At 46.0% G+C, this 12,941-nt stretch overlaps 1 protein-coding gene across 1 annotated transcript; it reads right to left on the bottom strand.

The window, feature by feature from the left end:
• Positions 1-4,373: 4,373 nt before the first annotated feature.
• LOC114429497 (amyloid beta A4 precursor protein-binding family B member 1-interacting protein-like) lies at positions 4,374-9,318 on the bottom strand. The gene is made up of 11 exons (XM_028398300.1): positions 8,946-9,318; positions 8,793-8,864; positions 8,566-8,725; positions 8,372-8,493; positions 8,217-8,291; positions 7,989-8,132; positions 6,758-6,868; positions 5,519-5,617; positions 5,334-5,418; positions 5,115-5,244; positions 4,374-4,766 (listed from the first exon to the last, which is right to left on the bottom strand). Exons 1-11 carry the CDS (start codon positions 8,979-8,981, stop codon positions 4,712-4,714), a joined length of 1,089 nt encoding a protein of 362 aa, XP_028254101.1. The 5' UTR covers positions 8,982-9,318; the 3' UTR covers positions 4,374-4,711.
• Between the last annotated feature and the right edge of the window lie 3,623 nt (positions 9,319-12,941).

Here is a 12,941-nt window from a genome sequence, read left to right as displayed (position 1 = left end):
CTCGACGGTCATACACAGCTGTATCAAGCGACTGTTGGACAACAGGGCCGAAGAGTCACTGGAATGCCTCTGTGAACTCTTCACGGTTATTGGCAAGGAGCTTGAAAGGGTCACACCGAAGAATGTCATGGACTCCTATTTTAAGAGGATGGATGGCTTTATGAAGGATGGAAGGACATCTTCCAGGGTGTCCAGCCTACTAAGGAGTACAGTGGTTTTGAGAGACAGGAACTGGTGTGCTGCAAAGACCTACAAACGCTTTGCAGTAAAAGACCATTCAGTCCAACAGCCAGATGCACCTGTGAAATGCTTAGACCAATCTGACTTCCCAGTTCTTCAGAGGGGAGATGCTGCAAAGACAGACCATCACACTGCAGTTTCTCAGGATGAGGATCCAACTCCCAGTCCCACCAGCCCAGACACACAAAAACAGCTGGGTGTTTGTCTGCTGCCATAGAAATCAACAGACTGCTGCCAAACCACGCAGGTCTGCTGGCAAAGGCCATCTTTGTCTCATTCACCCACCTACCATTCTTACTCCATTACTACGTCCTCCTCCCTTTCATCCACTGTTTAACCCATCCTAGGTGTTAACCTAGGCCTTCAACCACCCCCCCTGCCCTATTGTAAAACCTTCAACAAATAAAAAAATGAAAACTTTAATATTCTCTCAGATGTATATTTGTATACATATTTTAATGTTATTCCTTTATGATCTATCTATCTATCTATCTATCTATCTATCTATCTATCTATCTATCTATCTATCTATCTATCTATCTATCTTATCTTATCTATCTATCTACTTAAAGTGTGGCAGAGCTTCATTGCATTCAGCATTCATCATGCACCTCAGTGCAGCAACAGGCATAAAGAGAGTGCTGCTCACCTGTCATTCCTAACAAATATCTGGGTGACTGCAAAGCCACGTGATCTTCCTGCTCTGCACTGCTCAGTGCATGCTGCATAGACTGCAATGGTTATTTCTCCAAATCACACTAATTGTCACGATGTGGATGGTATTCTTCCTGTTTTGTTTCAAGACATGATGGATGTTGGTGGCTCTGTTCAGTGTTAGCCTGTGGTAACTCTTAACTGCTTGTCATATTGTACATAACAAGCGACACATTTATTCGTGGCGTGGCAAACAAATACTGCGTATCCACTGCAAACTTGTGCTTAGTCACTACAGAAAATAGAGAAATGTGATGTGTCACGTCTAAACACATGATGAGAAATGTTGTGCAGTGTCCTTCCTGTGACAAAAACAGCAGTGTGACAGGTTCAACTGTTTCCACGTGAAGAAACACATTTTAAAAATCTATCAAGGACATGTTCATATTGTTAACACTTAATTGATATTTCCAGCAAAGAGGAGATCAAAGATTTCAGGCAGAGTTTAGTGAAACTCAATGTCTGGGTTTTTCCATATGGACGCAGCATCCCGCCAGCTTTACTATTTAAAAAAACATCTTGCATGTGGGTTGTTTTAAAAAGTCGCACAAAGAAAGAGGGTGTCGAAGCGTTGGTAGGTATGTTAGTTTACAACGGGGATGAAAGGGAGGAGATAAGGCCTGTTTTTCTATCTCACTGTCACATCTATTGTGGCACCAACAATCACATTTTGCCTCAGAAATAGTAACATACAATCAGAGGAGAATAAATCTAGTGCAATTAGTGTATGTGCAACCCAAATTAACAGTTTGCTTCCAGTAGATCCATACAGTGAGGTGTTGATACAGAGGCTCCTACCCATTTATTTGCACTGTACACCATCACAACTTAAGTCTCTGGATGTTGTGGGGCTGTCTTGGTTGACATGCCTCTGCAACATCGCGTGGCAATCTGGGGCAGTGCCGCTGGACTGGCAGACCGGGGTGGTGGTCCCTCTTTTTAAAAAGGGGGACCGGAGGGTGTGCTCCAACTACAGGGGGATCACACTCCTCAGCCTCCCTGGGAAAGTCTACGCCAGGGTACTGGAGAGGAGAATTAGGTCTATAGTCGAACCTCGGATTAAGGAGGAGCAATGTGGTTTTCGTCCTGGCCGCGGAACGCTGGACCAGCTCTATACCCTCCGCAGGGTGCTGGAGGGTTCATGGGAGTTCGCCCAACCAGTCCACATGTGTTTTGTGGACTTGGAGAAGGCGTTCGACCGTGTCCCTCGCGGCATCTTGTGGGAGGTGCTCTGGGAGTATGGGGTCCGTGGCCCTCTGCTGAGGGCTGTTAGGTCCCTGTATGGCCGGAGCAGGAGTTTGGTTCGCATTGCCGGCAGTAAGTCAGACCTGTTCCCAGTGCATGTTGGACTCCGGCAGGGCTGCCCTTTGTCACCGGTTCTGTTCATAATTTTTATGGACAGAATTTCTAGGCGCAGTGAGGGACCGGAGGGGATCTGGTTCGGGAACCATAGGACCATTTCATCTCTGCTTTTTGCAGATGATGTTGTCCTGTTGGCTTCATCGAGCCGGGACCTCCAGTGTGCACTGGGTCGGTTTGCAGCCGAGTGTGAAGCGGCTGGGATGAGAATCAGCACCTCCAAGTCTGAGGCCATGGTTCTCGACCGGAAAAAGGTAGTTTGTCCTCTCTGGGTGGGAGGAGAGCTCCTGCCCCAAGTGGAGGAGTTTGTGTATCTCGGGGTCTCGTTCACGAGTGAGGGAAAAATGGAGCGGGAGATTGACAGACGGATCGGTGCAGCTTCCGCAGTAATGCGGTCGCTGTACCGGTCTGTTGTGGTGAAGAAGGAGCTGAGCCGGAAGGCGAAGCTCTCGATTTACCGGTCAATCTACGTTCCTACCCTCACCTATGGTCATGAGCTTTGGTTAGTGACCGAAAGAATGAGATCGCGAATACAGGCGGCCGAAATGAGTTTCCTTCGAAGGGTGGCTGGGCGCTCCCTTAGAGATAGGGTGAGAAGCTCAGTCACCCGAGAGGAGCTTGGAGTAGAGCCGCTGCTCCTCCACATCGAGAGGAGCCAGCTGAGGTGGCTTGGGCATCTGGTTCGGATGCCTCCTGGACGCCTCCCTGGGGAGGTGTTCCGGGCATGTCCCACTGGGAGGAGGTCCCGGGGAAGACCCAGGACGCGGTGGAGAGACTATGTCTCTCGGCTGGCCTGGGAACGCCTCGGGATTCCCCCAGAGGAGCTGGAGGAAGTGTCTGGTGAGAGGGAAGTCTGGGTGTCCCTGCTTAGACTGCTGCCCCCGCGACCCGGCCCCGGATAAGCGGTGGAAGATGGATGGATGGATGGATGTACACCATCAGACCAACTCTCAAAAACATCCACCTCATGTGATCAAAAAACACCCGACAAGGACAAACAGACATCAGCAAGTGCTTTAGGACACAGCTGAATGTTCCATGCTGTTGAATCACAAGATGTTCAAGGAGGCCTGGAGTTATTCACTATGCTCTGTGTCAGTGGGGATGCTGGTAAAAAAAAAGGGTGAGTGTACAGAATGCATAACAAAACAAGCGATTCTGCTTTCTGGTGGTTTTTTTCTGTACTGTATTGTGAGAAGCTGCCAGTACCATACATTTGTCAGTGTTTCACCAGTGTTTCCATCAGCGTTGGGGGGGTGGTGCCAAGATTGATTTTTTAAAATGTTTTTTGTTTGTTGATTATTATTATTTGAATTCACTCACAGTGCCATTTTAACTTCCTCTAGGCAAAGTGCTTGTATTTATTTTTCTATCTTAAATCACAATTATATCCTTTTGTCACTATGGTTAGTGATGCTGTCCAGCTACTGTAGCAGAGCGGTGCTTCGCAGTGTGAAGCAGAGGAAGGACTAACTTGTGAGTTTTCACGTCTTTTCATTGTGTTTTAGCTGCACTGATTAGTTAACAACAACTGTGACTTTATGCTTTGTGTCGTGCCTTTGATTGCAACACAAGAGTTGCCGTCTGAGCATCAACTAACCTTTATACAACCCGTCTGTTCCTTCAGTGGTTGCTGGTGTGGTGCTTTATTTTGGTGCTCAACAACCATAATCACCGACACAAACCTCATGTTCAAGAGTGCTCTACGTAGAAATGTAACAGCAGACTTTGATCTCCTTATCATTCTGATTGTAATCAATCATTTCTGTATTGTAGTGAATGTAGGCGACTCAGCAGTAATGTACTACAGCTAGAATCACTTCTGTTCTCTGTCCAGAGTCTGTGCTCCACATGAATGAGTCCTGCTAACTGCAGTGAAGGAATGACGTTCGGTCCTGAGGTCTTAAAGGATTTCTCGACTACAAAATAAGATACCTGCTCTTACAAGGTGAATGTTGGTGCAAGTAAAGTCACTGTCAGACATTTGATGAAGTTGTCTCAGAATATATATTCATAACAATAACATAAACATACGGATTCAGAAACAATGGGCATTCAGCTTTTATTTTGAAAGGGATCAAGTTGTTTTTAAAAAAAGGCAACGAGTCATCCTTATGAACAGTATTCACTCAGCATGAAAGTATCCAGTGAATGATTTGCCACTACATCCCATCCTTGATTGTATTTTTCCATCATGAGGTAATTTTTTCAACTCTTTTCTACTTAATGTATTTCTAGCTTTGCATTCTTTTTACGTCTGAGACTGCTGAGGAAGGTGCGCTAGCAGTTTGTATGTAAAGGATTTATTTATACTTTTTTCATAGAGAAATCATGAGACTACCACTGACATGCGGAACTTTGTAACGTTTACCACTTTAACGTCTAGCATTTCAGGGCATCACAGGTCAAGGCGCCTTTCTCTGATGTGTGTTTTCTTATGATCCAATGTGCAACTGACAAAAAAAAGGAAAAAAAAAACATCTGTAACTTAAATGTTCATGGGAACAGAATCTGATGTTTGTCTTCTCTCAGTTTGTACATAGGATGTGTTCATTGAAATTTATGTACAGTCTTTTTTGTAATAAACAGCTCATTGAAATTTAAAAACAGTGTTTTGTCTTTAAGCCAAAACATCAAATAAATATCCTTACAGACTTCTGAATAAATAGCTTCTAATATTTTGCATAATATGCATGAAACACTGTTATTGTGTATTTGTGCATTACGTCATGTAAAGCTAAATAGGCTAGGCTTGCTGAGGTTATCCCTCATGTGCAGAGGGAGGTGGCACTGTGTCTCACATGTGTCCAGGAGGAGGAGGAGGGATGAAGTCAGGTGGTGGCTCATGTGGGTATTCTTCAACATTTGTGGTTTTGGGTGGATTTGGATTTGTTTGTGGACTGACCTGAGTGGTGAGTCCATTGTATTGGTCTACAAAAGATGATCAAATGAGAGTTAGACCCTGAGGTGTAGGTTTAGACAGTATAGGTCTGCCACCTCTGTGTGTAGTATAGACTTACCTGTGTGTAGAGCAGAGTCAACACCTTGCAGAGTGGATGCCCTCTTCACCGCCTCCTGGTAGTTTTTATAAAGGACAGCGCCATACTGAACACAAGCAGAGGACACACAGCTAAAGTCTACAGTGTGTTTGTGATTAAACGGCTTAGTTTCAGTGAGCAGTGTTACAGACTTTGCTGAATCTAACCTTGGCTATTCTGATGGAGTTGACCCAAAGCAGCAGCGTGTGTTCATTGTCACAGCACAGGAACTTGATGTAGTGAGACTCCTTCTGGATGCAGGGATGCTGGGGGACAAAGGAAGACACAAACTGTTCTGTTTCAGAGATTTTATATTACAGCTCATGAAGACCAGGCCTGAAAATGTCCTTGGTTTTAGTCATCCTATACACAACATCCTATGCAAAATGCATTGCTGTGTGTATTTTTGGCAGTCTATAAACTGCCTTTAACACAGACAACATGACTGTGGGGTCACTTTCTTTCTTCTCCCAGTCCATCGCAGGTCAGCATACACAGACAAATAACTAATCACACTCAGACTCACAACTATAGGCAATTTAGAGTAACAAATGAACCTAACAAGGATCTTTAGAATGTGGGAGGAAGTCGGAGTACTTGGAGAAAACCCACACAGGCAAAGGGAGACCATGCAAACCCCACACAGAAAGGCCACAGCCAGAATCTAATCAGGAACCTTCACCATGCCGTCCTTCTTTCAGAGCCACTGATGATTTAATCCATTTTTTTTGTAGTACATAAAAGTGCCAGCAGAGGGCAGATCAGACCAAGCTGTCACCATGAATCATGACGCTTCAGTAAAACTAGTAAAAATGATAAAACAGAGTCTCTGTTAAACACATATACCTTTTTACACTCTTATTGGTGCATTTTGCCTTTATTTGATGGCAAAGGGACCTGAAGCAAAGGACACAGTACTTGGTTATGTGCTCGCAGGACATCCCATTGGACATTCTTTACGGCACATATACTATATTTGTCACACACACTTTGCACCTACAGGTCAGTATGGAAAAGGTCTTGTTTTTTCTTTACCTGTCTCACAAAAGTGCAAATTCCACCACATAGAGTGTATGTAGCATCATTTAAATAGTTAATGTGTATGTTTTCTGTTCATGTGGTGTCTCAAATACCACACAGTGTTAACCATATGAGCAGTTATAATAGCAGAATGGGTAACATCTTCAGCACTAGTGAGAGCCCCAGAGCCTTTCGAACACCATGACCATCAGTGTGCACTTTGCTACACTTTGTTTTAAGCCTGAGTTAAATGTGCACGGATTGTATGTTGCAATCAGCTTCTATACGTTAAAAAGTCCATGTCAGAACAGAAAACCTCTAAGCTGACTAAAAAAAGCTATCACACGTGTTCTTTAATATCTTCACCACCTCAAATGTGAGCTGACCTTCAGTATGAAGCAGAAGTTGGTGGGAGCTCTGTATTTCTCTTTGTAGTTGCTGGTGGTGTAGATGTTGACTTTTTCAAAATGCACAAAGCAGGCGAGGTCACTGCAAGACTGCAAGAGAGGAAAACGGCATGCTGTCTCACTAACACAGCACAGTTTCACAGCATTATTAAGAACACACAGTGTAAATGACAACAGAATAATAGTGGCCAGTCGTATCTTCTCTCACTGTTGTCTGGTCGGTATTAAAACTCTCCAAAGAACATAACTTAATTTGAGGCCGTTTTTCAAAGAATGTTCAGTGGAGCTTTGTCTTCCTCTTTAAAGCATTCCTTCCATGTTTAATTCTAAGCGGAGACACATCATTCACACATTCAACCACACTGTCAGTGGTGTAGTTGATCAGCAGAAGTCTAACTTCCTAAGTGGTGCTGACCAGCAGACGACGACTCCTTCCTTTTTCTGCTCTTTCTTTTTTTCACATTTACTGATTCTTCTCCGGCTCTGCCTGCGTGGTGACACTCGTCTCCTTTCCTCATATGACACTGGCTTTTGTGCAGCTACTTGTTAAGGCGACTGCAGTAGAACCTCGGTTAATGCTTCCTGTCTGCTTTACCCATGTGTCCTTGGCCCCAGATGATTCCTGCAGCTCTCTTATGTTTGTGATTTGCACATCTGCCTCACACAGTTTCCCTCGCATCTATTTCTCCCTCTCGGATGATTTTATTTTTTGGAGTTGGCCTACAGGGGCGGTGTTTTGCTGCTCTGTCTCAGTGTCAGAACTACATGTTTCTCTTTAATAGCGGCAAGGCCTCAATTCACACTGTCTATCTTCATTTCTGTGCTTTTCTGCCTCTGTTAGGCTTCAGAAAGAAGCTGTCACTGAGAAACTAACATCCCTCAGCTCTTTGAGGACAGATTTGAATAATCTGCATAAACAACAATGCAGACATATAGACGTCTTTATAGCAACAACACAGTGCTCTTACGTCTGTACTTTCAATATAACTGACTCAGCAGCTTATCATATTACACAGCCAATAGACACTACTGTACTTAAAAAAGTGTACAGGCAGCAGGTTGTGGATGTAGATTAAATGAACATCCTACAGCTGTATGATGCAGGGTTTTAATCAAATGATCCCAACAGCAAGAGCTCTACTGTCTGCTTCAGGCTTCTGATAAGATACATCAAGCACTGAAATGCTGCCTGATGTTTCATTTATCCTACCTTTGTTTTTCCTTTGGGTACATAGTAGATTCCAGAGGCCCTGAGAACAAAGTAGCGAGACTTCCAAACCTTCTTCCCGTCTTCTTTTAGGTACAGCGTGCCTTCAAGATCAGGAACTATCAGAGTTGAACCTCCAAAATGTTCCTGCAGCATCAGACAGACACACACACACAAAGTATTAAAAAAGACAGGCATCCTCTCCAGTGTGAGCTTGGAAACATCACTGACCTTGATGAGGAGTTCTTTGGCCTGTTGGTTAACCCCACTCAAAACTGTTTTGCTCTTTTTCCACATGTAAAACAGCTTTAGGAGGAGGAAAACACATTTTAATTGACTCACTGTCTTCCATCATCATGTGATCACAGCTACGCCCTCCTTCTCACCTGAGGGTCTGTGAACATCACATACTTCTGGGGCCTTAACACGAAATAGATTTTGTTTTCACTGTGACGAGTCCAGGCACACAGCAGCTCCACTAAATACTCATGGTCCTCAAAGCCTCTCTCTGAAATGATGAAAAACATTCTGCTTCCTATAGTCAGACTCAATGTGTGTGTGTGTGTTACAGTGATCTCACCGTTCTGCAGCTCAGGGTTGGTCTCACACACGCTCCAGTCGATGCTGCTGTCACAGTGTGTCTTCTCAAGCAGCTTGTCCAAAACCTGTCGGACCGTCTGCCTCTCATTCACCATCAGAGTCTTGGAGCTGCCATCACCCATCAGCACCTTCACTATCAACTAGGAGAGACCTCACAATCAGCTACTGCCCAGGGAAGAAGAACACGCAGACGCCTGCTGACCTTACCTTCCTCACTTTGGCTTCTTTCAGCTTCTCCAGAGCCAGTTTGATCTTTTCTGCTTTAGTCTGAGGTTTGCTCTGCACACAAGAAAACTTCCATTAACTTTCGACAACATGTTAACTTTCATAATCCAAGGTCTGAGTAACCGTCTGCATCACCTGGGATGATTCAGCAGTGTTTGATGATGGAGTCATGGCAGGTGGTGGGGGGGTCCGATCATCTGGAAGGCTGCTGCTCTGTGGAGGAGTGGAGAGTTCTGGCTGGGATGACTTGCATCCCAGGTCAGCCACCAGAGCATCCAGGTCATGGTCCTCCAGCTCATTAAGAGACTCTGTGAGGAGGTACGGAGAGTTAGAGGGGCAACAGTGTAAAGGGCATCAGCTCAGATACACTCTGGGCTGCGTCTGGTAGTTATAACATAATGGGTTATATATCCTGTCCAGCTGCATCACTGTGTGGTACGGAGCCTGCACCGTCACCTGCAGGAAGACGCTTCATCGCATAGTGAGAGCAGCTGAGAGGATCACCGGCGTCCCTCTCCCCTCCCTCCAAGACCTCTACGACAGCCGTCTCACCCGAAAGGCCCTCCGCATCACAGGAGACCCCACCCACCCTTCAATTCAATTCAATTCAATTCAGTTTTATTTATATAGCGCATATTACAATCAGACATTGTCTCAAAGCGCTTCACAGGAACCCCCCTAAGAGCACTGTGGCAAGGAAAAACTCCCTTTAAGAGGAAGAAACCTTGGGCAGGACCCGTCAACTTAAGGGGGAACCAGTCCTGCCGCTAGTCAGAGAGGATGAGGGAGAGAGAGAGAGAGGGGATGAAGGAGAGAGAGAGAGGAGAGAGAGGATGAAGGAGAGAGAGAGAGAGAGAGAGGAGCAAACATGATACAAACATGATACAGTACAGAGCAAACATGACAGCAAGATGAGACAGTGATTATATTGTAATAGATGTATATATATATCGTCAGTCCATAAGTAGGAATAGTAATTTGATAGCAAGGATGAGCAGCAGGGGCTTCACACCGCTTCTTCAGTCTGCTGCCATCAGGAAAGAGACTGCGCAGCCTCCGGGCCAGGACCAGCAGACTGAGGGACAGCTTCATCCACCAGGCTGTCAGGAAGCTGAACTCTCTCCCTGCTGTGCCCCACTTTCTCCCCCTTCCCTGACACCACCCCGCACCCCTAATTTAAAATATTTAAAATATTTGACAGAAGCTACAGTTCATAGTTTAGGATAACTCTTGTAATGGAAGTAAGATGCGTCCTTGATGTGTTCGCAGTGACTGTGCATCCCTGTACTGTATCATGCTCTGTTTTCAAGCTGTAACAGAAAACACATGGTGAGGCACAGATATATAAATCACAGGTCAGTTCATTAAGATAAAGGGATTCACCACAGCATAATGTTGCTGGCTTACAGCTTCTGAATCAAGGTAATGGCTTTGTCCCCATTATAGAATTTGTATGTCATCATGACAAAGAAATACAGTTTAATCATTAACAGTCAGCAGGACCAGTCATATTCCATAAACAAGCTGGGCTGATAGCTGCCGGATTTTAGTTCAAAACTGTGTCTGGGAACATGTCCTCATGCTGGAGCTGCTGCTTAAATGACACCTTCAAGCCCCTTCAGACCGGGATAAAAAACCTTTGTGGCTCTGAGGCAGAGAAGCAGAGAGAATGGACCCAATCAAAGGCGATAAGTGGAATCATTTAAATCCCTTTGCTTCTCAGGCTCTGAGAGGATCAGAGCTTTTAATCAAAAAGCTTTTCCTTAAAACTCTTGTAATAGTCTGTTTGTCACTGTGATGACTTTTCCCAAGAGGATGCATGCCAACATGACATGTATGGTATGTATGATGTAATGCTGAGCAGAGATTGATCCCACTCTTAGAGCTGAACTCATTTACAGCTGACACGCAGGCTGGAAATTGACGATCGCTCTGTACGCCTCAGGCTGCGTGTGCATCAGTTAGATGTGTGTAATGTTTTACATGTATGATGAGCAGCTTATGTATGCTTAAGGGAATCTGCAGTGATCGCCCACAGCCAGCTCCAGCTGCAGTGACTTCACATCACAGTGTCACTTTATGCTTTTTGTGGTACTCTGTTTCAAAACAAGTCAAAGTCAAAGTCAAAGTCAGCTTTATTGTCAAATCAGCTATATGTGCTGGACATACAGAGAATCGAAATTGCGTTACTCTTCACTCCGCAACATATAACATAACTAAAAACCTAAGATAAATATAAAGTGTAAAAAAAGTACCTACAATGAGGCACACACAAAATACAAGGCACAAAATGAAGGCGCAATGCAGTAAGAGTGCAAAAGATGTACAGTGCAAGACGGTGCAGTTGGCATAATGTAAACAGGAATGGTTTAACTTATAACAGCTTATTGAGACTGGTATGAGAGTGCAAAAGATGTAATGGTGCAAGACAGTTGGCATAATGTACAGTCCATGATTGGTTTAAGTTATAGCAGCTTATATGAGACTGGATGACATGACTAAGGTGCAAGCGAATACACAGGGTAAAGTGGCTGGTGCAAAGAGTTCCTTTTTGTTAAAGTGGCTGGTACAAAGAGTTCCTATGTTGGTGGGGGGTCAGGGAAGGGGGGTCAGGGAAGGGGGAGAAAGTGGGGCACAGCAGGGAGAGAGTTCAGCTTCCTGACAGCCTGGTGGATGAAGCTGTCCCTCAGTCTGCTGGTCCTGGCCCGGAGGCTGCGCAGTCTCTTTCCTGATGGCAGCAGACTGAAGAAGCGGTGTGAAGGGTGGGTGGGGTCTCCTGTGATACGGAGGGCCTTTCGGGTGAGACGGCTGTCGTAGAGGTCTTGGAGGGAGGGGAGAGGGACGCCGGTGATCCTCTCAGCTGCTCTCACTATGCGATGAAGCGTCTTCCTGCAGGTGGCGGTGAAGGCTCCGTACCACACAGTGATGCAGCTGGACAGGATGCTCTGAACAGCCCCTCTGTAGAAGGTGCACAGGATGGAGGGAGGGGCTCTGGCTCTTTTGAGCTTGCGGAGGAAGTAGAGGCGCTGCTGTGCCTTCTTGGTCAGGGATGCAGTGTTGTTAGTCCAGGAGAGGTCCTCAGTGATGTGCACACCCAGGAACTTGGTGCTGCTCACCTGCTCCACAGCAGCACCGTCGATGGTCAGAGGGGTGTGCTGACTGTGTGCTCTCCTGTAGTCCACAACCATCTCCTTTGTCTTCTCCACATTCAGGGAGAGGTTGTGGTCTCTGCACCACTCGGCCAGAAGGTGCACCTCATTCCTGTAGTTTGTTTCATCTCCACCGGAGATGAGACCCACCACAGTTGTGTCGTCCGCAAACTTCACAAAGATGTTGTTGTTGTGTGTTGGCGTGCAGTCATGGGTCAGCAGAGTGAAGAGGAGGGGGCTCAGCACACATCCTTGGGGAGCCCCGGTGTTCATTGTGATGGTGCTGGATGTGTTTCTGCCGACCCGCACTGTCTGAGGTCTCCCGGTGAGGAAGTCCAGCAGCCAGTTGCACAGCAAGGAGTTCAGCCCCAGCTGGTCCAGTTTGTTGATGAGCTGCTGTGGGATGATGGTGTTGAATGCTGAGCTGAAGTCTATGAACAGCATTCGAACATATGAGTCTTTATTTTCCAGGTGGGTGAGGGCTGTGTGGAGTGCTGTGGAAACAGCATCATCGGTTGACCGGTTGGGCCGATATGCAAACTGGAATGGGTCCAGGGAGGGAGGGAGGGCCGTCTTGATGTGTTTCATGACTAACCGTTCAAAGCACTTCATGATGATGGGTGTGAGTGCTACTGGACGGTAGTCATTGAAGCAGGCGGGGGTGGACTTCTTTGGCACAGGGATGATCGTGGTGGCTTTGAAGCAGGTGGGGACAACAGCCTGGCTCAGTGAGATGTTGAAGATGTCTGTAAACACCTCAGCGAGCTCCTCAGCACAGTCTCTGAGCACACGGCCAGGTATGTTGTCAGGACCAGGAGCTTTGCGTGCGTTGATCTGGCTGAGAGATGTCCTCACGCTGGCTCGGGACAGGGAAAATACCTGGTCAGTGGGAGAGGGTGTGATCTTTTGTGCAGGGGTGCTGTTGAGTGCTTCAAAGCGTCCAAAGAAGTCATTCAGCTGGTTCAGCAGAGAGCTGTTGCTG

Source organism: Parambassis ranga, unplaced genomic scaffold, assembly GCF_900634625.1.
Source record: "Parambassis ranga unplaced genomic scaffold, fParRan2.1 scaffold_143_arrow_ctg1, whole genome shotgun sequence".
NCBI classification, from domain to species: domain Eukaryota; kingdom Metazoa; phylum Chordata; class Actinopteri; family Ambassidae; genus Parambassis; species Parambassis ranga.
Note: the sequence above shows the minus strand (reverse complement) of the source record. Positions and strands in the feature narration are given on the sequence as shown.